The sequence below is a fragment of the Dendropsophus ebraccatus genome, chromosome 8, assembly GCF_027789765.1.
Source record: "Dendropsophus ebraccatus isolate aDenEbr1 chromosome 8, aDenEbr1.pat, whole genome shotgun sequence".
Lineage (NCBI taxonomy): Eukaryota > Metazoa > Chordata > Amphibia > Anura > Hylidae > Dendropsophus > Dendropsophus ebraccatus.
The window spans coordinates 113,772,914-113,799,612 of NC_091461.1; the positions used below are offsets into that span (position 1 = coordinate 113,772,914).

A 26,699-nucleotide genomic window follows, 5' to 3' on the forward strand; every position below is an offset into this window, starting at 1 on the left:
TTCCCATCATGCCTGGCTTTGGCATGATGGGAATTGTAGTTTTTCAACAGTTGGAGGGATGTGAGTTTGACATCCCTGCATTAGTCACCCAGCCTGTAACCTGTAAGGCCAGTTTTAGCAAAAATGTAAGAACTTTAGTCATGTCCATCTCTATGTATAGATCACCATATAGGTGTGTATGCATTTTTTTTTACTCTTTTAATCTCATCGCGGTTAAAAATAAAAGACATCATCCTTGACCATTATCGAAAATTCTATACAAAACCAACCTGGAGCTTCAATGTACAAGCCAAGCAGAGGGTGATACGTATGTGACTACCCCCAACCCCTAATCACAGAACAGTAAACCATATCAACTTACAATAAAATAAAAACATTTTTACTATAAATATATATTATATATATATATATATATATATATATATATATATACTATATATACATCACATAACATAACAAAAATCAGAGCAAGCAGAAGTATAATACAACTGAGACTTATCCAAGAACAAAGTGCAGTTACCTCAGCACACTTCACCCACAATGCATAAATCCCCTATTCCAGGGGTAGGGAACCAAAACTACAACTCCCATCATGCCTGGACAGCCAAAGCTTTTGGCTGCCGAAGCATGATGGGAGTTGTAGTTTTGTAACAGGTGGAGGGCCGAAGGTTTCCTACCCCTGCCCTATTGTAAGGCAGTCCTCCCTGACCTGTTCCAAAATTACCACTCCCATCATGTGGCTGTCAGGGCATGATGGAAGTTGTAGTCTTGCAATAGTTGGAAAGCTACAGGTTGAGTTCTAAGGGTTTAGTCAGGGATGAGGAACCTGCGACCCTCTAGCTGTTGCAAAACTACAACTCCCATCATGCCTGGAGAGCCAAAGCTTGGGGAGTTGTAGTTTGGCAACAGCAGGAGGGCCGAAGCTTCCCCATCCCTGGCTCAGACGTTATATATAATGATCCATAATATTCAATATAGCCCACCCTTGTTCCCATTTAAAGGGCACCTGCCATATAATAAAAATAAATCTTGACCCTATTATTAACTGGAGAACTTGTCTAGTGCCATGTGTCTGATGTGATGGGCAGCATTTCCCCTTTAAAGGGGTACTCTGGTGAAAATATATATATTTTTTTTAATTAACTGGTGTCAGAAAGTCATATAGATTTGTTATTTACCTCTATTTAAAAATCTCCAGTCTTCCAGTACTTATTAGCTACAGTATGTCCTGCAGGATGTGGTGTATTCTTTCCAGTCTGACACAGTGCTCTCTGCTGCCACCTCTGTTCATGTCAGGAACTGTCCAAAGCAGTATCAAATCCCCATAGAAAACATCTCCTGCTCTGGACAGTTCCTGACATGGACAGAGGTGGCAGCAGAGAGCACTGTGTCAGACTGGGAAGAATACACCACTTCCTGCAGGACGTACAGTAGCTGATAAGTACTGGAAGAGTGGAGATTTTTTACATAGAAGTAATTTACAAATCTCTATAACTTTCTAGTAACAGTTGATTAGAAACAAAAATTAATCGCCAGAATTCCCTTTTAAATAATAAATAGGGTAGGGCTGCTATAGAGACCTCATCATTTCCATAATGGATTCCCCCATGGAATATCTCTTGAAAAACTAAAACGCTCATCATAAATCCAAAATAAGGTGACCCCCCCACCTGTCTTTAGAGGACCTGTATACAGCTGTGGGGTTATTTAAAAGATTTAAAAGCTCCTGAAAAATTCCAGCATTATAGAGAACGACACCACAATGCCTTCTCTATATATTTATTATATAAACTCCATGGTCTGGGGTGAAGATAGCAACAAAACATAATACTACAAGATCTATAGTAAAGCTCTGACAATGTTTTAGCTTGTTTAGTAGGTTACAGACCATCTACTTCTAGAGTATCAAAATGAGACCCTCCAGGTGCAAAACTACATTTCCCATGATGCCTGGACAGCCCTCTCGTTCATTGTATTGCACAACATAAAATATATTACAGTTTTGTCCATATACTTAAAGGGGTTATCCGGGATTAGAAAAAAATAGCTGCTTCCTTGTAAAAACAGCGCCACCCCTGTCCTCAGGTTGTGTGTGGTATTACAGTTCAGCTCCATTCACTTTAAAGGAACTGAGATGCAAAACTGTACACCTAAATTGAGGACAACTGTTGCTACATGACCCCATCCACTTGCATGGTGGCTGCAGTGCCTGATCAGGCAGTATGACTTGGTGGTTTCTGATCATTTAAAGGGGTAGTGCTGCGCTAAAAAAATTATTCACAGAATAACACACATTACAAAGTTATACAACTTTGTAATGTATGTTATGTCTGTGAATCGCCCCCTTCCCGTGTCCCACCACCCCCGCCCGTGTACCCGGAAGTGTGTGGTGCATTATACATCACCTGATCCGTGTCGAGGATCATCCGCCATTTTGTGCCAAACGTCATCTTCGGACGGATGGACGAATCCCTGCCGCCGCCCCCCCTCCGCCGAGTCACAACTGTGCTCAGCCGCAGCTGTGCTTAATCGCGGCTGATGACGCAGCGGAGGGGGGGCGGCGGCAGGGATTCGGCCGTATGTCCGAAGATGACGTTTGGCACAAAATACACGGGTACACGGGTGGGGGTGGTGGGACACGGGGAAGGGGGCCATTCACAGACATAACATACATTACAAAGTTGTATAACTTTGTAATGTGTGTTATTCTGTGAATAATTTTTTAGCGTCGCACTACCCCTTTAAGACAAAATTGTCATGTAGCTGTAGAGTACAGGGGTCAAACTTGCAGACCTTCAGCTGTTGCAAAACTACAATTCCCCTCTTTGGCTGTCCGGGCATGATGGGAATTGTAGTTTTGCAACAGCTGGAGGGATGTGAGCTTGAAGCCACTGCCTTAGGGTATATAATATATACATAATAGCCTTTAGAGTATAGTATATAGAGACAGCCTTGAATCAGGCCACTATATGGCACCATGGTCTTAGGGCACTTAATATAACATCTCTATTACAAACCAATATTCCAAGAATCTTCATAGTATTTCCATATACACCAAGATTGTTATAGTTCAAGCTGATTCCGTCTTCCTAAAAAAATAAATCGGACGTGTAATGCACGTTCAAGGATCTTTTAAAGTGTACCAGTTACAATTTTATTTTATTTTTTAAAGAACTCAACAAGGGTTGTGATCACAATGTATACTAATTATATGATTAACTTCTGCCAATTTATACTATCAGCTCTACAGCTTACCAGGAAACAATGCTCAGGAGAGCTGATCATACAATGCGAGCACCCCCAGGGTTCTTTGCTAAACATAAAAAACAATAGAGTATATTGCAAAATTGCTTGCAATCACAACCCCTGTTGATTTCTTTACACATTTTTTTTTCAACAATGCCTTTTTAAAGGGGCACTCCACCTTAGAGCTAGTATAAAGATTACATAATGATATCAAAATGACTCCTTCTAGTCATAGGGGAGCTTTCCTAACACCATACACTTCTTACTTTTCAGATACTATTACATTAGGGAATTGCTATTCTGCATCTTCCCGGGATAGTTGGACTTTATAAAGTGCCTCCAGGGAATAATACACAGGACTGGATACTGTAGGTATCCTGTATATCACACGATTGTCATAGAACGTTCTTAGATATATATAAATCTATAGCTTCAAGGAGAAGCGCATTCTCTTCCAGCCCTGTGCCATGTGACCCAGACAGAATCCCAATGTAAGTCTATGGGACTGTTGTGGCTGCAGATACAGAGAGCAGAGGGAGAAGCATTAGGTCACGCTCTTCTCTCCCCACTCATTCTAGACATGGAAACCAAGTAACCAATACATTTAGCAGCACCTTTATAATACTGTCCCCTATAAATCATTATGCTGACTGGAGTTACACTTTAAATTTTAGACATCACCTGCAGGCACGGCAAGTCGATAACAGACTATACGATTATTTCTACTATACTATTGCACATTAAGGAATTAAAGGGAAATCAAACCTGGCTCAATATTCAGTCTATACCTGGTAACTGGGGTCAATGTTACTCAACTGGTGACACTGAGAGCAATAGGCACTTGTATTAGCTATGGGTAACACCCTGTATATAGACGTCAGGGTGGCCGCCATCCATACATATTAAATATTCCTATACCTACATTTCATTCTCCACATATCTAATATTTTTTTTTACATATTACTCAATCTGAGCAATGGGGGGGCGCTGTTTTCTCCACATCTGCCCATAGGATACATCAGGATAAAAATAAAAAGGTTAATCTCATCACTCATAGTAATCCCAATCCGACGTCATGTGACCTGGTGCGGGAAGAGGGGGAGGAGGAGTCCTGTACAAATCACATGCAGGGTCACATACTAAGTTATTATAAAAAATAAAGAAAGTTTCCATTGGACCCAAATAAGGTGCCCCCCCCCTTCTATCCCCCCAGTCATGCATCCTCATGGACAGTTCACATTAGGCTTCAAGCTTGCAGCCACATCATAGCCACATATCACCGCGCGTCTTACGGGGAGCCGGTCTTCAGGTGCTGCGTCTGCAGCGGCTTCACGTGATACTCGTAGATTTTCAGGGCTGGGCCCAGTTTTAGAGAAAGTCCTGTCAGCACGTCGTTCCTGGTCATGAGCAGGAGAGATTTACCATCGATTTCCTGATGAGAAGGAAGAAAGACGTCTATTCAGCTGGAAGACGCAACAATACAGAGCGCAAAAATATAAAGGAATCGTCTGATTGACCTTTACCGGTCAATGTTGTTTGCTATAGAGATTCCTATAGTGTGTGTCCATTGTCAGATATGGAATGACTGCGCCATCTAGTGGTTGGATAGCATTATTACAAAGAAAAATTACTCATCAGAAGTCCAGTGGTTTTATGTTAAATGTATTTTTACCTATTTTTTATCTATTTAAGAATAAATCACAATAAACTGAAACTTTCTGTTCTGCAAAATAATGTTTCATCAGTCTCACACTATCACAGGCAGGATTACAATGAAGGAAGACACCTGTATGTAGATAAAACAGGAGCCACCATTCACAGTAATGGTCAAAGCTCCCCTCTTCAGGGATCTCTGCTCAGGTCGCTGAGCATGCCCAAAACACTCTCCCATAGTAGTCTTTAAACATCTTCAGATTACAAGATCCTAAGGTCCATACATTACATTATTACATTATTCTAAATGCTGTTGAAATAAGCTCAAGCCTGTTCTAGCTCGAGTCACTCCCCTAGTGTAATGTCTATTGTAATGGTTATGTGTATTATATAGGCATCAGGGGAGGCTGCAGCACTAGTGACACAGACAGCTCCCCCCAGTGTAATGTCTATTCTAATGGTAACATGTATTATATAGGCATCAGGGGAGGCTGCAGCACTAGTGACATAGACAGCTCCCCTCAGTGTAATGTCTATTCTAATGGTAACATGTATTATATAGGCATCAGGGGAGGCTGCAGCACTAGTGACACAGACAGCTCCCCCCAGTGTAATGTCTATTCTAATGGTAACATGTATTATATAGGCATCAGGGGAGGCTGCAGCACTAGTGACACAGACAGCTCCCCCCAGTGTAATGTCTATTGTAATGGTAACATTCATTATATAGACATCAGGGGAGGCTACAGCGCTCCAGACACAGACAGCTCCCCCCAGTGTAATGTCTATTCTAGTAATATAGAGACATCAGGGGAGGCTCAGTATCTGCATATAGCAGTGATACCGATATGTAACTGTGTCGGCACTAGGGATTGGGCAGAAATGAAGTTCCTAACACAGTCATTGGTGGCAGCAGAGGGACTGCGTTGCCCCTTTTTTATAATGCATTTAGTGTTATAGAGACGATACCAGGGGTACAAACTTTGCTTTTTTTACGTACAATTACAAAATCACAGGTAAAAGAGAACTTTTCAGACTTGGCAGAAATGGTACCTGATCCTTAAATGCAGTCGCTTGTTCTTCAAATCCGGCTGCCTTAAAGTAATTCACGACATCATCGATGGCCCAGTGGGCAGGATCCGGTGGTCTTCCGTTTTCTATGGAGCTGGAAAACATGAGATGAGAACATAAGATCCTTCTAGAAACAATACTGAACAATAATGTACAATTATGGAAAGAATAGAGAGTCCAACAAGCACTGTCTGTGTGTTTCCGGCTTGTTTCATAGTTCTGACGTTATTTTCATTTCACCTTTTTTTTTTTTTTACCTTATTCTGAATTAGCCGGTGTCCAGAAAAATATAATATAAATATATATATATATTTTTTTATTATTTTTATATTTTTTTTATTTATTGTTGTACCAATGAATGACTCCTTACCCCCCCCCCCCCCTCAAGAAAAAACAAACAAAAAAAAAAACAGCTCTTGATCACTAGGTTCCGCCTCTTCTGCAACTTGCTGTCCACTGTCTGTTATCAGGAGATTTCTGTCTATAGTAACAGCTTGATCTGGACAAAGTACAGGAAGTGGAGCTATTACCATGTGCTCGGTGCAGGAGCAGAGTCCCAGATAGCCTGCCAGCTGAATGAGTACCAGTAGTGCTCAGTCGAAGCCCTTTGCTGTTTGTTTCCATCACAAAGCACTTTGAAAAGCCAGTGCATCAGTAACCCCATCTCCTTCCACATGTAGTATTGTGTACTGTGTAAATCATTAACGCAGCATAGTGCAGCCTGCTCAGTCCAGAAGATTGTCTTCAGCACTATGTTAAGACATAGCAAAGAGGAATATATAGTGCTGTGCTGTGATTGGCCAGATAAGTAGGGGAAGAAGTTCCTGTGTGTGTACTACTGGCGAACAGCCCAGCTCTGGTCCTGGCTCCTGAAATGAAGAGGAGAAACAGCTGTTCCCCATGGAAAGGGCTCTCTGGGGAACAATAACACCAGTAAGGGCACTTATATCACATTGTCATTACTACTCTAGCACAACCATGAAGGTTTTTACAAATATTTTGAACCAACAGATATGCTTCATGTGAACAAGCCCCAGTACTGCAGCTACTCTGGTGCTTGGTCACCGCTGCAGCCAGTAATTGGCTCAAAATTATGAGCAGCGAGGACAGTGGCCGTGGGGGCTGCTGATGGTCCAATCAGGGTCCAATTAAGGGCCAATCAGGTCACATTAAAAGGGGTTAACAAATGACTGGTACCACTGCTGGTCAATGTTGTGGGAGACTATTACCAGGGCCAGAGATAAAGAGCTGCCAGACCCTGCAGACACCATTTATCTGGACAGGACAGGTAGGGATCTGATCTGCCAATGGGAATTTACCTTTTAGAGTCCGAGGAGCCGTTCTCTTTGCTCTCCATACTCTCCGTGTCCTGGGAAAGGCTGGCGATTTCTTTGGTTTCTGTAACTGTGCAGGAAAATAGATTCAAAGATTACTATGATCAGTAGATCCTCAGAGATCTATGGCCGAGATCAGCTGCTGGTGTAGATGGTGCCATCATACATACTGGTATCTGTGGGAAGGACGAACTACAGGAGACAAAATACTCCTATAAATTGTGCTGGGAGTGAGACCTCCATCATCAAAATGTCCCATAAACACTGGTGCCAGCAGAGAAACCCCAACACATGGGCAGGAATGTTTGTTTGTTTTTTAACAGGAAAACTTGGCTGATCCTAAAATTGAGAGTTATGTCCTGATAATTGGGAGGTTAGACCACTGGGAGCCTATAGAGGTCAATTGTACACACTAGACTTGGGCAATGTTCAGAAGTCCCATAGACAGTGAGCTGGTTATCCCCTGTCCACAGGTTAGGACATCACTAACTGATCATGGGGTTTAGACCACGGGGACCCAACAACAATCACAAAAAGGAAGGTCACATAATTAAAAAATGAAAAAAAAAAAAAAAAGAAAAAAAAGGGGGCAACCAGAATAAAAGATGTATACCGCACAACGAACGCCGAAAAACCTAAACCTAAAACCTTATCACTACCCATTCCCCATCCATATAAAGTAACCAGGTTTTCAATACATTTTAGATACCAAAACGTCTCACACAAAAAACAACAATAACAAAGCGCTCATATATTTACATTAGAGGAAAAACTAATAAGTTATGGCTAAAAGAAGGTGGGGATGAAACAATGAAAACTGCAGAAGAAAAGAGATCATCTGAATTGGATACAGTCCATGTCAGGAGCTGTCCAGAGCAGGAGAGGTTTTCTATGGGGATTTGCTGCTGCTCTGGACAGTTCCTGACATGGACAGAGGTGGCAGCAGAGAGCACTGTGTCGGACTGGAGAGAATACACCACTTCCTGCAGAACATACAGCAGCTGATAAGTACTGGAAGACTGGAGATTTTTTAATAGAAGTAAATGACAAATCTCTGGCATAAGTTGATTTTAAAGATTTTACAGGACTTCCCCTTTAAAGTGTTTTTCTCATCTGGGCATGTTATCCCCTCTGCAAAGAGCTGGTGATAACAAGCTGATCGTAGGGATCCAACCATCCAGACTGCACTGATCCAGAGAACGGGGAGGCAAGTGCCCCTCAATGAGCGGAGAACATAGAGAATAAATGGAGCGGTGGGTGCGCTGAAAGCTCCATACCATGTTCTCAGGATCGGTAAGGGCCAGGGAGGCCGGGCTGTTCACCAAGCCTGGGCCCCCAACCCTACAGTAACTATGGCAGCATTAGCCTGGTGTTCATATTACAGGATAATGTCATAATGCCCTGATTTGGCACAAAATTTGATATGCTAATGAATCCGGAAAAAAATCCGGAATACCCCTTTAACTCTTTATAGAAAATTTCCTGTTTTGCGGGATACTTTGAGTAATGCTGTATTTATAAAAACGTGGTGGTCCGGTGACGGGTCGCAGTTCTGCTCCATCATGGCCATCCGCATCTATCGACTCCGCCCTGGATAAGGGCCCTATTCCACCGGACGATTATCGTTCGCATAATCGTTAACAATTAACGATCTCAAACGACCGCTATTGCAACGTTCACTCATTTCCATGGAACGATAATCGTTACTTATGATCGTATTTGCGATCGTTTTTTCTTCGCTATTTCGTTCGTATCTATTGCGAACGACGAACGACGTCTTAGTCAAAGCAAACGATTTGCGAACGAGCAACGATAAAAATAGGTCCAGGTCTTATAAAGCGATCAACGATTTCTAGTTCGGTCGTTAATCGTTAACGGCATTTCAACCGAAGAATTATTGTTTAGATTCGAACGATTTAACGATAATCTGAACGATAATCGTCCGGTGGAATACGGCCCTAAGGAAGCAGGTGAGGAAGAGGATTGTGCGTATCTGAGGGGTTTCATTGCAGAACTGAAATGGTGCCTAAAAATTTTTATTTTTTTTATTTTTTGGCAATTAAAAAAAAAAAAAAAAAAAAAGACGGTAAACTAAAAAGGCCGCATTCACACTGCGTTTTTGCAGTCCGTTTAAAGTATCTGTTTTTAAATGGTTCCCTTTAAGTGATAATCTTCCTGTGTAACTGCAGGCAACAATCGAAAAATCGTTTCTGTGTCGTTGATCATTTAGATCTGACCCAAAAGTCGTCGTAAATCGTTCGCAGGAGTTCCACCTTCGTTCACTTATCGCTCAGCGTAATTCCACATTGATCCTTCGTTTGCTGGGATCAGATCTAATGATAGGAACTAATGGTCCGTTTACACAGAGCGATAATTCGCCCAATTGATCGTTTATCGATTTTAAAGCAACAATTTGATTTTTTTATAACAATCAGCATTTAGATCGAAGTGAAAAAGGGGAAAATCGTTGAAAAAATCGTTATTGCGATCGTTTTTAAGATCGCTTAAGCCTCTTACACATTAGGGTGAATCTGTGAAAGACTTTAGACGAAGCGATCTGCGAATTTTCAGCGAACGACCAACAACGGTTTGAGAACATGTTGAAAGATCGCAATGAATGATTTCTCGCTCGTCGCTTGATTGTTCGCTGTGTTTACATGAGCCGATTATCTCTCAAATGCGATCGTTATCACGAAAATTCGAACGATATTCGTTCCATGTAAACGCACCGTCACGACTACCGCTCTTTGTAATATGATGAACGATTTCAGGTTAACAATAAACAATCTCATCTGCCAGCGTTTATCGTTAATTGCTAATTATTAAAAATCGATTTGTCTAATAGAACCCTAATGCTGCGTTTACATAGAGCGATAATTCGCCCAATCGAATGATTAACGATTTTAAAGTAACAATGTGTGTTGTTTTTTTTTTATAACGATAAGCGTTTAGACGCAATGATCCATCGTTTGGAAAAGTCGTTATTGCGATCGTTTTAAGATTGTTTGAGCCTATCTCACACATAGGGTGAATCGGTGAAAGACAGTTTATACGAAGCGATCTGCGAATTTTCAGCGAACGACCGACGATGGTTTGAGAACATGTTGAAAGGTCAAAATGAACGATTTCTCACCCGGCGCTCGATAGTTCGCTCTGTTTACACGAGCCGATTATCGCGAAAATTTGAATGATAATCGTACCGTGTAAGCGCACCATCACGACTATCGCTCTGTGCAATTATTAAAAAATCGCTTTGTCTAATAGGACCTTAAGGGCCCTATTCCACTGAACTTTTTCGTACGATTATTGTTCATAAAATCGTTCAAACGACCGCTCGTTAACGATATTTGTTCCGTGAAATAGCTTTAAACGAGCGAACTACAACAGCGAAATCGTCGTTGAGTCGTTCACTATTTTTTTTCAACATTTCGAAAAAAAATCGTTGGTCTTTCAACAATAATTCGCTAATCTTTTCGTTGAATAAAAAAATCTTTCAGTCGTTCTTGAAATGTCTACCTACATTTCCCCACGTTTTAAACGACCATGTAACGATGTAACGACCGCAAAAATATCGTTATACTACATATATCGTTCACGTTCCCACACGTATTATGTGTTATCGTTCGCTTAAAAAAATCGTTAAGTGCTCGTTAACGAGCGGTCGTTGGAGCGAGTCTATGAACGATAATCGTTCCGTGAAATAGGGCTATAAGCTATTTTTTTGGGGGGATAATAAAAGAAACCATTTAAAAATATATATATATACACATTAAGGGTAAATTTACATGGGCGGATCCGCAGCGGATTTAGCTGCGAATTTGCAGGATTAAATCTGCTTCGGATCCACCCTCAGGAAACGTAAACACCTTTCACATGATGTCGGTCTATGGGTGCGCCGCGGTATACGTCAGAATATCTGCCTCACGTAATATAATCCTTACATTGGAGGAGGCGGAGCCTTGGAGCGTCATGTGACTGGCGTCTAACTGATTTGTCAGATATGAAGATAAAGTTTCAATATTTACTGAAAATTTTGATACATTTGAAAACAGATAATAAACACAAAGGAGAGTGACAGCTGCCGGGCATGCTGGGAGTTGTAGTTTTTTAGGCTGTTGTGCAGTATCTAGCACCTGGTTGCAGTATTTCTCTGTGTATATAGGTATATATGGGGGTCCCTGAGGGGACACTGAGCCCATAGGTGGTCCCTGCTATGTCTGTAGGAGGATGAGAGAGATTAGATACACAGACATAGTGGGGGATACATGCAATTTATAAGAGACAGTCAACAATACAGTGTATCCAAGCAGAAGCAGCCTGCAGCGGGCCAGGCAGAGACCCCAGAGAGGACAGAGACCCCGGCAGTGAGACAGCAGAGACAGCAGACCCTCCTGACAGGACTCTGCCCCCCAATAGCTGCCACTCACCCCTCTTCATAGCTGCATGTCAGCCTCGGCTTCCTCCCTCACATGCACAGTCCAAATAGAAGCTGCGATCCGACCAATCAGAGGGCGCCGGCGGGCGGAGAGCATGCTGGGAGCTGTAGTTTTCTCTGCCGTGGATTCTGCAGGAATGTGTGTGGTGGCGGCGGCTTCACCTGTGACCCGGGAGACAGCGGCGGCGGCTGCGGGGAGATCCCGGGCACAGCAACTGCCTGACGGCCCGGGGGTCACGTGACACCGATGGCTACAGAGAGAAGATAGGGGAGAAGCAGCGATCTGCAACCTGTGGCTGCTACTACCACTTCTGGCATGCTGGGAGATGTAGTGTCACCGCCAGGTTACTGATCACTATGCTGCCGGGCATGCTGGGAGATGTAGTGTCACCGCCAGGTTACTGATCACTATGCTGCCGGGCATGCTGGGAGATGTAGTGTCACCGCCAGGTTACTGATCACTGTAAGGGCATGCTGGGAGATGTAGTGTCACCGCCAGGTTACTGATCACTGTAAGGGCATGCTGGGAGATGTAGTGTCACCGCCAGGTTACTGATCACTATGCTGCTGGGCATGCTGGGAGATGTAGTGTCACCGCCAGGTTACTGATCACTATGCTGCTGGGCATGCTGGGAGATGTAGTGTCACCGCCAGGTTACTGATCACTGTAAGGGCATGCTGGGAGATGTAGTGTCACCTCCAGGTTACTGATCACTATGCTGCCGGGCATGCTGGGAGATGTAGTGTCACCGCCAGGTTACTGATCACTATGCTGCTGGGCATGCTGGGAGATGTAGTGTCACCACCAGGTTACTGATCACTATGATGCTGGGAGATGTAGTGTCACCGGCAGGTTACTGATCACTGTAAGGACATGCTGGGAGTTGTAGTTTTTTTAATCATCATAGCTGTTAGAGTAGACTGAGAATTGTCAGAACATGCTGAGAGTTGTAGTTCCACAGCAGCTGTAGAGCTATATTTGGTGTTGCAGATGGATGAATTGTCCCATGACTGTCAGAAGATGCTGGGAGTTGTAGTGTCACAGCCAGGTAGTGGGGGCCGCACTGCATCCCCTTCATTCTCACAGACAGTGAGAGCAGACCCCACATCCTAGTAATGACTTTATAAGATAGGAAGATAGAAGATAGGAGTACCCCTTTAACCCCACACCAGTGACAGCATGTATGCCCAACGTGGGATCCCCCTTTTCCATCATCATGGGGGTCCGGGCATATAGGTGATGAATGCGCTTTGTGGTATGACCCCTTTAAGGAAGAGGTGCACACAGGTCACATACCCCTGGCTGACCCTGCTACCTTTCATATACCCATCTGTGCTTCCAAGTGTCAGGGAGGCGTTCCCAAGTTCCTGGAGTGCTGAGAGCTGTAACGTCTCCTCGCTCCCCCTCCCATCCCTATTTCAGCTGAAAGCCCAGCCCTGTTTCCAATTTTCACACTTGCCGCAGTTAGTTCTCTGCACTGCAGAAGCTCGGAACACCTCTGTGACACTTATCACCGGAGAATAAAACCATTTGTCTACGTTCTAAAATCGGGGACAGATTCACTTTGAAGGGGCACTCCAGCAAAATCTTTTCCTTTCAAACAACTGGTACCAGAAAGTGACAGAGATTTTTAATTTACTTCTATTAAAAAAATCTCGTCTTCCAGTACTTATCAGCTGCTGTATGTCCTGCAGGAAGTGGTGTATTCTTTCCAGTCTGACACAGTGCTCTCTGCCGCCACCTCTATGCATGTCAAGAACTGTCCAGCAGCAGCAAATCCCAAAAGAAAACCAGCTAAATAGCGCTGGATAACCCCTTTAAGAGAAACAGATCACTGATCTCAGGGAGACCAGGCAAACGATAACACTGCCGGTTAAAGCGCTCAATGCAGTGAAATTTATCCAACATGGAGTAAAGTGAAACTGGCTCAGTTGCCCCTAGTAACCAATCAGATTCCACCTTTCATTTTCCAAAGAGTCTGTGAGGAATGAAAGGTGGAATCTGATTGGTTGCTAGGGGCAACTGAGCCGCTTTCACTTTACACCATGGTTGATATGGTGGGAGTTGTAGTTTTGCACTGGCTGGAGGTCTACAGGATGAGGAACCTTGTCATAGAACAGAGATAAGGAACCTTCGGCCCCCTAGCTGTCCCAAAACTACAATTCCCATCATGCCTGGACAGCCAAAGCTTTAGCTTTGGCTGTCCAGGCATGATGGGAATTGTAGTTTTGCGACAGCTAGAGGGCCGAAGGTTGCCCATCCTTAGAGGATCCTCACTTGATCTCTTGTATGTAGCGGGTGACATCAATGATCAGGATTGGGGTAATTTAAAGGGGTTATCCAGCACTACAAAAACATGGCCACTTTTCCCCTTCTCTTGTCTCCAGATTGGGTGAGGTTTCAAACTCAGTTCCATTGAAGTAAATGGAGCTTAATTGCAAACCGCACCTGAACTGGAGACAAGAGAGGGGCAAAAACGGCCATGTTTTTGTAGTGCTGGATAACCCATTTAATCCTCCCTAATAATAATTGTCTTCCCTCAGTTCCTGAATACAGAGAGGAGCGGTGACTGTACATGAGGGCTTGTTGCCTGGATACCAGTAGGGATAACACACAGACCACACTAAACGCTCCCAGAGGTGGATTCATAGAAATCAGCTGTCACTTACACACCCTGACAGCCGCCCGCTCCTCTCATCTGTGACGCCAGATTCACATTTGTTATTTCTTGTAATTACTTCCACAAAAAAAAAAAATAAAGATTAGAGTCTACTATCTTCTGTATATCATGGGGGAGATTTATCAAACATGGTGGCTCAGTTGCCCCTAGCAACCAATCAGATTCCACCTTTTATTTTCCAAAGAGTCTGTGAGGAATGAAAGGTGGAATCTGATTGGTTGCTAGGGGCAACTGAGCCACCATGTTTGATAAATCTCCCCCCATATGTATTGATATTGTATAGCTCTTCATTTAGTAATGGTGCTGTGACGCTTTGTTGGACGGTGCTCGGGGTCTCCCACTCGAACCACCAGCCATGATTAATAGATCGCTCCCTGTTTGGGTATAGGACAGAGACACCGCCAGGGACCACCCTGATCACTTGTGATGACAGCTTCCCTGTGGACCATCTTTTTGAACTATCAGCTAGGCTTCCAATCAGCTATAATGGGGATGAGGAAGCTTCTGCCCTCCAGCTGTTGCAAAACTACAATTCCCATCATGCCTGGACAGCTAAAGCTTTAAAGGGGTTATCCAGCGCTACAAAAACATGGCCACTTTTCCCCCTACTGTTGCCTCCAAGTTAGGTGCGGTTTGCAATTAAAGGGGTTATCCAGCGCTACAAAAACATGGCCACTTTCCCCCTATTCTTGTCTCCAGTTTGGGTGGGGCGTTGAAACTCCATTGAAGTAAATGGAGCTTAATTGCAAACTGCACCTGAACTGGAGACAACAGTAGGGGGGAAAGTGGCCATGTTTTTGTAGCGCTGGATAACCCCTTTAAGAGAAACAGATCACTGATCTCAGGGAGACCAGGCAAACGATAACACTGTCGGTTAAAGCGCTCAATGCAGTGAAATTCTAGGTGCATTACTCACTGGAAAACATGAATATGCAAAATAAGAGTCTATGCAGCCTCATTAAGTGGTCTCAAAACACAGGACTAGCCAGATATCCCTCCGGGAAGTACCAGGCCAAGGGGTGGCTCCTGTAAGTCAATGTAATGACAAGGGAAAAACCAAGGCCAGGTAACCATCCACATACAGCTGTTTCGGGGTGTTGCCCCTCATCAGTGTGGAGCAGGATTCTGGTAGAGCCATAAGAGAAACAGATCGCTGATCTCAGGGAGACCAGCCAAACGATAACACTGGGTTAGTGGCTGGGTTCTTTCCGGAGGGATATCTGGCTAGTCCTGTGTTTAGAGACTCTTGAATGAGGCTCCACTGGCTCGTCTTTTGCATATTCAAAGCTAAAGCTTTGGCTCTCCAGGCATGATGGGAATTGTAGTTTTGCAACAGCTGAAAGGCCGAAGCTTCCCCATTACAAGTCAAGTAAATGGGACTGAGCTGCAATACCAGGCACAGCCACTAGTGCTCTGAACCCTTCAATCAGTTGATCAGAGGCAAATTTTCCTAAGGGCTAGTTCACACTGAGGAATTCTCTCTAAAAATTCTGCCTGAAAATATAGTGTAGAGCCAAACTTCATTGAGATCAATAAAATTTGCGCTCTGCAGTTCACACAGCGGAATTTCCGTGCTGAATTTTTCATGGCGGATCTGCTTACCCCCAGAAGAATTGCGCTAGCAGAATCCCATTGAGATGAAATGAGCAGTTAGTTTCTGCTCTGAAAATTTTCATCGCGGAATAAGTGTGGAAATTCAGTGCGGAATTGGAAAAATAAATGAATTTGATCAAATGAAAAATTCATTTGCGCGGAATTCCATTATAGGTGATTTCGGGCGAAACACTTTCCTTGCGGATTCAGCACCGATTCCTCAGTGTGAACTGACCCTTTAAGAACCCATTTACTGTATGTGCACACTGAGGAAAAGGTGAGGAATTCAGCTTGAAATTCAGCTTGAGATTCAGCTTGAAATTCCTCCTGTAAAATATGTACAGAGCAAAGTCCCATTGTGTTCAATGGGTTTTCTGCTCTGTTGTTCACACTGCAGAATTTCCGAGCAGAATTTTCTGCTGTAGATCTGCTAGAGGAATCCTATAGAAGTCAATGGGGGGCTTAAATTCTGCTTGAATTCTGCCTGAAAACTTTCAGCTACAATTCCTCGAGAATTGCTCAGTGTGCACATACCCTTACTCTGAAAAAAGTTGCAGATACGTATTTATAAATGACTATTTAAAAATCTCAGGTCTTCCAGTACTTATGTCCTGCAGGAAGTGGTGTATTCTTTCCAGTCTTAAGAGAAACAGATCCCAGGGAGACCAGCCAAACGAAAACACTGCCGGCTGCTAGTGAAAGCTCGCAATGCAGTAAAGTCCTAGGTGCATTGCCCCCTGGGAAACATGAATATGCAAAAGAAGAGCTAGTGGAGCCTCATCAAAGAGTCTTGAAACACAGGACTAGCCAGATATCCCTCCGGGAAGGACGCAGTCAAGGAGGGGCTCCTGTAAGGAAACCATCAAAACCACCATATTAAGTGGCCCTATAAGTCAATGTAATGACAAGGGAAAAACCAAGGCCAGGTATCCATCCACATACAGCTGTTTTGGGGTGTTGCCCCTCATCAGTGTGGAGCAGGATTCTGGCCAGGTGGGAGCAATGCCTAGTAGAGCCATAAGAGAAACACTTCGCTGATCTCAGGGAAACCAGCCAAGCGATAACACTGCCAGCTGCTAGTGAAAGTGCTCAATGCAGTCTGACACAGTGCTCTCTGCTGCCACCTCTGTCCATATCAGCATCTGTCCAGACCAGGAGAGGTTTTCTATGGGAATTTGACATGGACAGAGGTGGCAGCAGAGAGCACTGTGTCGGACTGGAAAGAATACACCACTTCCTGCAGAACATACCGCAGCTGATAAGTACCGTAAGACCGGAAATTTATAAATAATTCCCTCTTAGGAAACATTCAGATTTAGAAAATTTTAGCAGATTACTACTTTGGGTAATGAATCAATAATCTCCAGAAAACTACAGTACTTTATAGAATTTGGTTTGCTTGGGCAGCTGTCCGTGGGTGGAGCAGGGGGCCTTTGCAGCCGGCGGATCTCTAGGTGGGGGTGGGGGTGGGGCAGGGGGCCCCGAAGCAGCTGCGTGGTCTGCCTCTATGGTACTTACGCCAGTGTTTACAGCATTCATGTTGGATGTGATCTGTTACAACCCTTTGGGATCCACCATAAGGATATATAATAGGTCAATCAACTATCTGCCTTTTATATAGGATAAACTGCAGCAGGGTGCAATGTTATTCTGACAAACAGCAGAGGAATCCAGAAGGAGCCGGTGTGACCAGGACAGTAGACTCAGCTGGAGGGTCTCTGCTGGTTTTTAGGCTTGATTGGATACGTCTGCACCTAGTGTCACCAGCGACTGCTCCTCTGTTTGCCTTTCTCCACCCTCATCTTATCGTAACACAATGGAGCTGGCACCTGCCCAAACCTTCACCGCCCTGTATAGAACATCACTCCTACTCTCCATATTAAGCAGATGGTAACTAGAAGGAAGGCGTCTGTCTGGTTATTGTGAGATCTGCTGCTATCTGTAATACCCTGTGTGGCACGTTACCCCCTGTACTAGGTGTAAGAGCCCTATTACACGGGACGATTATCACGCGAAAAATCGTTAAATCGTTCAAATTTAAACGATAATCGTTCTATGTAATTGCAGGCAACGATCGAAAAATCGTTTCTTTGTCATTGATCGTTGATTTAGATCTGAACCTTAAATTATGGTTAATCGTTCGCTGTAATTCCACATTCGTTCCGCATTTGCTCACTAATCGTTCAGTGTAATTGCACATTGTCCATTGTTTTGCTGGGATCAGAAGGAGCAAACGATCATAGTAACAATCTCAATAACGATCGCAGTAATGATCTTAACTAAAGGCCCTATTCCATGGAAAGATTAACGGCCGTTAATCGTCCCGTGGAATAGGAGGCAACGATCAGCCGACATTATTTACGTCGTTACGTCGTTTGTTTGTTGAAAAACACACGACTCACAAAGAAACGATCTGCTTACGCCGCTCTGTGGATTTGGAGAGGCGGCAGCAGATCGCTGCTATCCTCTATGGGCTGCCTGGACGATCTAGCGATCACCCGGGCAGCCCCCCCGAACTCACCCGCTCGCTACCGCTGTGTGTAATAGCAGCGAACAGGGAACGAGGAGCAAACAAGCGCTAGTCAGTCAGCCTGCGGAGTAGGACTTTAATGCTGCGTTTACATGGCGCAATAATTCGCCCAATCGATCGTTTAACGATTTTGAAGCAACAATTTGGTTTTTATAACGATCAGCGTTTAGACAAATAAACCGTTAGAAAAATCATTAGAACATTCGTAAAAATCGTTATTGCGATGAATCTTTGAAATACTGTTTACACGCAGCGATCTGCGAATTATTAGCGAACGATTTCTCACTCGTCGCCCGATCGTTTGCTGTGTTTACATGGAACAATTATTGCTCAAATGTGATCGTTATTGCGAAAATTAGAACGATAATCGTTCCATGTAATATGGTGAACGATTTCAGGCTAACGATAAACAATCTCGTTTGTGATAGTTTAGCGTTAAAAATCACTCCGTGTAATAGGACCCTAAGTGGAATCTAACTAAAGTGGAAACACAGATACAGTTTTGATCTTGTGTCAGTACAGTAACGCAAAGATTTAAACCACTGCTCTTGATCTTTCCCCCAACCAACCGCAGATTGTTTCCCCTTGTTTTAGTGTTTCTTCCCTCCTCAACCTCATTTAGTCCTTTAACATATATAAACCTATTATATCCTCCTTTCTATTCTGTAACATATGAAGGTTTTGGTCATTTCCCCCCCCCCCCCCCTTTCCCTCCAGACTATACAAATCCTTAAAGTGTACCTGTCGTTTAATTTTTTTTTTGCAAAAATCAACAGTAGAGGTGATTTTAAGAAACTTTGCAATTGGGTTTATTAGTCATAAAATGCATTTTTATCATGAAAAAGCAGTTTGAAGCTCTCCCCCCTGTCTTCATTATTCTCTATGGAGAGGGGAGGGGTGGAGGGAGATGAGGCACCAAAACAGGACAACAAAGAGTTAATTTACAGATACATCACTGGGCTATCTTCTCTGAAGTCAGCTCTGACCTCTGAATACAGCCTTTCAAACAGGTCCCACTGTGTAATCCTTTGTTCTCTGCTGCCGACTAATCTCCCTCCTCCCCTCTCCATAGGTTACACAGGGCCCAGATGTGAAAGAGTCGAGAGGGGAGGGGGGGGGGGGGGCTGGGAAAAGTCTCTTTAAATGCAGATAATGACATATTTGCCTAATAAACCCAATTACAAAAGTTTCTTAAAATCGCTTGTGCTATTGATTTCGGCAAAAAACAAAACACACAACAGTGACACTTCAAGTGGCCAACACCCTCCACCATTTTTGTGCTAACAAACAGTCTGAATACAAACTAAAGCACATATTCCCATTAAAAACAAAAGGACACAGAATTCAGGAGGAAAAGATACATTGTATGAACCTACCCTGAGGGTAAAGGCCGCTGTTTCTGGCATCTAGTGTATTTAAGCAATGCAGAAACTCTAGTGGCATTTGCCTTCAATTTGGTGGTTATAATAGTCATCATTTTAAGACAGAGATGGGGAACCTTCGGCCCTCTAGCTGTTGAGAAACTACAATTCCCATCATGCCAGGACAGCAAAAGGTTTAGATATTCAGGCATAATGGGAACTGTAGTTTTGCAACAGCTGGAAGGCTGACTGCAATGAGTGTCTCATGTCCTGGAGGACACGCCATATCCGTTATTACATTAGCAACCCACATTGAACACTTAAAGTGTCACTATCTTTTTGTTTTGTTTTGTTTTGCAGAAATCAATAGTCCAGGCGATTTTAAGAAACTTTGTAATTGGGGTTATTAGGCAAATCTGCCAATATCTGCATTCAAGAGGACTTTCCCCAAGTCCCCCCTCTCTCATTCACAGCTCATTATCGGGAAATCTCGACTCTTTTACAGCAGTCGGGCCCTGTGTAACCTATGGAGAGGGGAGGAGGGAGATTAGTCGTCAGCAGAGAACAAAGGATTACACAGCGGGACCTGTGTGAAAGCCGGTATTCAGAGGTCAGTGCTGACTTCAGAGCAGATAGCCCGTGATGTAGCTGTAAATTAACTCTTTGTTGTCCTGTTTTGGTGCCTCATCTCCCTCCACCTCTCCCCTCTCCATAGAGAACAATAAAGACAGGGGGAGACATTCAAATTGCTTTATCATGATAAAAATGCATTTTTCAGCTAATAAACCCAATTACAAAGTTTCTTAAAATCGCCGGTACTGTTGTTTTCTGCAAAAAAAAAAAAAAATAAAAATTACGACTAAATCTTTAACCTTTAGAGGACTGGGCCAATTTCAATTTTTGCATTTTCATTTTTTCCTCCTTGTGCATAAAAGGCCATAGCATTTGCATTTTTTCACCTAGAAACCCACATGAGCCCTTATTTTTTGCGCCACTAATTGTACTTTGCAATGACAGGCTGATTTTTTTTCCCCATAAAGTACACTGCAAAACCAGAAAAAAATTCAATGCGTGGTGAAATTGAAAAAAAAAAAAAAATACGCATTTCTTTTATTTAGGGTGTTTTCATTTTTACGCCTCTCGCCCTGGGGTAAACTGACTTGTTATATATGTTCGTCAAGTCATTATGATTACAACGATATGTAACATGTATAACTTATATTGTATCTGATGGCCTGTAAAAAATTCAAACCATTGTTAACAAATATATGTTCCTTAAAATCGCTCTATTTCCATGCTTATAGCGCTTTTATCCTTTGGTCTATGGGTCTGTGTGAGGTGTCAGTTTTTGCGCCATGATGTGTTCTTTCTATTGGTACCTTGATTGCGCATATGCATCTTTTTGATCGCTTTTTATTACAATTTTTCAACCTTGACAGCTGCATCCGATTACTTTATTAGCGGGCACGGCTATCGGACCGTGCCCGCTAATAGCCGAGGTCCCAGGCTACATGCAGCACCCAAGACGCGGCAGTTCAGTTCTCTGTACCCACGATCTGACACACACACCCCCCCCCCCAAAAAAAAAAACCCACTTGTACCTTCGGATAGCTGCTTCTAATCCAAGATCTGTCCTGGGGTCCGTTCGGTAGGTGATGCAATTATTGTCCTAAAAAAATACTTTTAAACTCGCAGCCCTGTGTCAAACGGGAGTATCTGTGCCCTAACTTTGCACCACCCCTCCGTCCCTCCTTATCATTAGGAATGCTCCAGGCAGATTGCCTCTAATTCTCCACCTGTGGAAGCCCGGCACATGGGCTTTCAGTGGCGTTTCCTAATGGTAAAGAGGGTGGGGAGTAGGGACGGAGGGGTGGTGCAAAGTTAGGGCACAGATACTCCCGTTTGGCACAGGGCTTCAAGTTTAAAAGTATTTTTTTAGGACAATAACTGCATCACCTGCCGAACGGACCCCAGGACAGATCTTGGATTAAAAGCAGCTATCCGAAGGTACAAGTGGTTTGGGGGGGGTCAGATTGTGGGTACAGAGTCACTTTAACGCTAAATTCAAACGTCCACAAAACTTGTCCACAATTGCAGACAAATACAGAATTCATTGGTTTCTCCGGCCTCATTCACATGTCCGCAATATTTGTGGATCCATGTCACCCAAAAAAAAAAAAAAAAAGACATGTCCTAGTGCGGGCCACAATTGCGGCATGGACCCAATACAAGTCAAGGTGATCAGTTCTTTGCAGATTGCAGTTCGTTTTATTGCGGTTTGTTTTATTTAGCTCCTTCTGGCAGCACAGTGAACTAGTTATGGAGAGGAAAAATGGCTGCCAAGCGATCTTATGACCTTTTTAGGGGTGGGGACTGCTAATACTTTATTTTTAACTACTTCAACTTTAATAACTAGCACTTTATAAATTTTGCAGACCCGCAAAAAACAGACGATGTGCATAACAGATGTTTTTTGTGGATTGATGACAAACTATTGCAGAAAATATAGTCTGCAAAAACATATTGCCAGTTTTTCCCAAAGATTATCTCAAAAAAGTTTTCCAACATGAAGAGACTGTGTCCAAAGCAGGAAATCCTCTGATACCGGACCAGTGAAATCGTGTGATCTCCAGCATTTATTAAAATCTTTTTTAAGTTCATAAACGACAACAAAGTTACTGTATAATTGATCGCATACAACCAGCATACAACAGCATGTCCTCAGTCTAAATGAAATACAAAAGATTTTAACATTTTTTTTTTCATACAAAGAATTTGTTTAAATTTATTGTGACGTATATATATATTTTGTTACATAAAATTTGCTACAGCAAAGTATCTTAAACTTTTTTTTTTCTTGCACATAATGTAAGTAAAGAGTGGACAAAGACTGCGGATTCTGCTCGGCCGTCTCGTTACAACTCTGTGCAAAAAACGCTCGCCGACCTAAAGACATACATACACAGTGTCGACTTGTACATCTCTGAGTTGGTAATAAAAGGTCTCCTTAAAGCAGGGATGGGGAACGTTAGTCCTCCAGCTGCCGCAAAACTACAATTCCCATCATGCTTGGACAGCCTTTGGCTGTCCAGGCATGATGGGAATTGTAGTTTTGCAACAGGGCAGAAGTTTCCCCATCCCCGCCTTAAAGGAGTACTCCGGTCAAAATGTTTTTCTTTCAACTGAACTGGTGTTACAAAGTTATACAGATTTGTAATTTACTTCTATTAAAAAAATCTCAAGTCTTCCAGTACTTATCAGCTGCTTTTTGCTCTGCAGGTGCATTCTTTCCAGTCTGACAAAGTGCTCTCTGCTGCCACCTCTGTCCATGTCAGGAACTGTCCAGAGCAGTAGGAAATTCACATAGAAAACCTCTCCTGCCATGGGCAGAGGTGTCAGCATAGAGCACTTCGTCAGACTGGAAAGAATACACCACTTCCTGCAAAGTAGACAGCAGCTGATAAGTCCTGGAAGACTTGGGATTTTTAAATAGAATTAAATTACAAATCTATATAACTTTATGACACCTGTTGATGTGAAAGAATTTTTTGTTGTCGCTGGAGTACCCCTTTAAAGTGTATCTCTGCAATGTGGAGGCAACCAACTGGAGACAATTATGACCCTACTGGTCCATCTTCTACATCAGCCCAATGACCGAATTGCCTGCCTCCAACATATGTGGGCAAGAGCGACACTTTAAAACGCGGCGGCGGCGGCCTGCGACCTGCTTGTCCTCTACACATCCATTATGTGACTACAAGCCCCAGTATTACCTAACGTTCTTAGGTCACGCTGGGATTAGACAAGACAACCTCCCAGGCTGCAGACCGACGCCGCATTAAACATATATATATATATAAAAAAAAAAGAAAAAAAAAAGGAAGTTACGCCAGTGGATCTAGATCTCCCAGCATTCAAACGAATACAATAAGACGGAGATACGTACATACATCTCCGGAATAAAAACAAATCATCCTCATTGTGCATGTAGATGGATCAGAAAATGAGACTAGTTTATTTGAAACGGTGTGCTGTTTTAAGACAGGTCACTGAGAGATAGAGAGAGATATATATATATATTTATATATATGTAGACGTGTACAAACAAGAAATTTAAATGGACAAGCATAAACCATAAAGTGGGGGGGGAGACGTGGGGGGAAACTTCATTTGATGGAGGAGAGAAAAACAAAAAATTATATATATATATATATATATATATATATATATAAATTACACAGAAGGCGGCGTGAGTCCTAACATAACATGACTGGGCTCAAATACTACCTGTACAGCCGCCTATTCCGACGTGGCATAAAACAACGCGTTTCATTACATGGGACGTCTGTTTTACAAGAAACAGGTCAAAACTATTAACAAAAAAAAAAAAAGTATATAAAATAAATGGTAACATACTATGGCAGCTTCTAGCATATATGCCTCTTCCTGGGGGAACCTAAGTACTGACTGTTGCTGACAGCACTTTACCCTCAATTTACTAATATAGTATACCAAAATAAAATGTGGCAGCAACTTCTATATACGGGGGAGGGGGAGGATCGACGGTGATTATCATAAAGCCGGAATATTCAACACTTTTTTTTTTGCATGATCGTCAGTCGTTCGTGGTTTCCTTGAGAAGGGTGTATGTTTAAAAAAAAAAAAAAAAAAAAAGGAAGTAATTGTGTCGTCACATTTTATTTATTACGTTCGTTAAAAAAAAAAAAAAAATACTGACTGGAATTTGTAAGAGACAGCGAGCGAGCAGGTGGAGCGGTATTTGTTAAAACGCGAGGTGAACATTAAGTGACGTGGTTGAAACACTCACCCCCACCCTGGAGATGCGCCAATGCTATACTGCCTGGTCGGGTAACAAGAATATTCTGCCAATATAATTAGAAAAAAATTATAATAATAACAAAGTGTAGATAGGAGGGCGGTATAGAAAAAACCAAGGCACGGGGGCGGGGAGAGGGGGGGTCTAGCCAATCAAAATGTTGCACTTCAATTTGGATACTACCTAGTGATGGTCAGTCTCATGGAGCCTTAATAAAGATATCGGTAGATGTATGGCCCTACAAGGTATTATTTCTTACAATGAAATGTCTTTCTTTACCTGCGAAGAGGAGGTAGAAAAGAAAAAAATAAATAAAACAAAAAAACAAAAAAAAGTAATTTTTTTTTCTCTTTACAGTGGCACAGACTGGAGGCAACGAGTTCTGCATTCTATACGTTACTAAGTGCAACATCTCCCATAGCAGTCACACACATAACACATTTCCAAAGTAAAAGGGAGTGTAATCGGGTAAAATACTACTTAAAAACGGTGGTGAGGTGGTGGAAGGGAAAAACATACAAGACGCAGAACAAGAAGAAGAAAAAAAACAAAACAAAATCAGTGGTCTAGTATTCTGCGTTTCGGCACAGACGGCTCTGCTGTGCCGGGGTACGAGGGTTTGGTGCAAACTGCACGCATGGAAGATGGCGCTCTAGACTTCAGTCAGCTTTGCGGAATGAAGGAACTAGGTAACTCTTGAAGTAAGATGGTTTCAGCTCCACCCCATCTGAAAACAGAGTGCAAAGATCCCAAGGTGAGCCCTGATGGCATTGTCGTCCTAACACGCATCATCCTAAAAGTCAGCAAATTCTTTTGCACATTTCTCGGTGAGAGACACGCGGATGTCCTCTTCCTCGTAGTCGTCGAAGTTGCTGGTGTCTCCTGGCCCTCTGCACTTTGGTATGAACGGAGCTTCCACCTGTGGGATGAACGGGACAGGATCAGTACTGAGACGTAGGAAGACATGAAAGTCACAATGCTGTGGAATTGCTGCAGATATATATATATATTCTTTCAAATCAACTAGTGTCAGTAAGTTATATAGATTTGTAAAATTACTTCTATCTAAAAGTGTCCAGTATTCCAGTATTTATCAGCTGCTGTATGTCCTGCAGGAAGTGGTATATTTATTCCAGTCTGACACAGTGCTCTCTGCTGCCACCTCTGTCCATGTCAGGAACTGTCCAGAGCAGTAGCAAATCCCCATAGAAAACCTCTCCTGCTCTGGACAGTTCCTGACATGGACAGAGGTGGCAGCAGAGAGCCCTGTGTGATACTGGAGAGAATACACCAATACCTGCAGGATATACAGCAGCTGATAAGTAATGGAAGGCTGGAGATTTTTAAATAGAAGTGAATAACAATTCTGTATAACTTTCTGACACCAGTTCATATGAAAGAAAAAATTAAAATGGCCAGAGTACCCCTTAGCTTAGCCTTATAAACATATTTAGAAGGAGACAAGAGAAGACGGTGCAAATCCATGTACATCAAATGTACCTCTATAGGTAGCATGCATGGAAAAGATCTCATAACATAACCCATGTTATTTAATAAAACTAAAACCACCTATGGTATAACAGTGGACTAAAACTCCCAGCATTCCTGGACAGCCACAGGCTGTAGATGTACAATTTTCACCATCCATGATGTATAAGAAGCAACTTTGCAAACAGCCTTGATTAAAAATCTCCCATTGTTGTGTATACAGTTCCAGTGCACTCTATGGGGAGATTTATCAAACATGGTGTAAAGTGAAGCTTGCTCAGTTGCCCCTAGCAACCAGATTCCACCTTAAATTTTTCAAAGCGTCTGTGTGGAATGAAAAAGTGGAATCTGATTGGTTGCTAGGGGCAACTGAGCCAGTTTCACTTTATACCATGTTTGATAAATCTCCCCCTATATGTCTCCATGGTTACAGACTACACGCAAATCTGTTGTCAGACCCTACAATTTTC

The 26,699-nt window shown here is 42.9% G+C and overlaps 2 protein-coding genes across 4 annotated transcripts in view; both read right to left on the bottom strand.

Moving 5' to 3' along the window:
• The window catches only part of DNASE2B (deoxyribonuclease 2 beta), a 45,239-nt gene extending 33,259 nt beyond the window's left edge, over nt 1–11,980 (bottom strand). The window contains exons 1-4 of the mRNA XM_069981477.1: nt 11,732–11,980; nt 7,290–7,374; nt 5,953–6,064; nt 4,539–4,678 (exon numbers count right to left, since the gene is read on the bottom strand). Coding sequence (XP_069837578.1) covers nt 4,539–4,678; nt 5,953–6,064; nt 7,290–7,374; nt 11,732–11,741 — 347 coding nt within the window. The 5' untranslated portion in view covers nt 11,742–11,980. The remainder of the gene's footprint in view (nt 1–4,538; nt 4,679–5,952; nt 6,065–7,289; nt 7,375–11,731) is intronic.
• A 10,542-nt stretch (nt 11,981–22,522) lies between these two features.
• The window catches only part of PRKACB (protein kinase cAMP-activated catalytic subunit beta), a 60,600-nt gene continuing 56,423 nt past the window's right edge, over nt 22,523–26,699 (bottom strand). For all 3 annotated transcript variants that reach the window (XM_069981481.1, XM_069981480.1, XM_069981482.1), the window contains exon 10: nt 22,523–25,660. In XM_069981481.1, the coding sequence (XP_069837582.1) occupies nt 25,535–25,660 (126 nt within the window). In that variant the 3' untranslated portion in view covers nt 22,523–25,534. The remainder of the gene's footprint in view (nt 25,661–26,699) is intronic.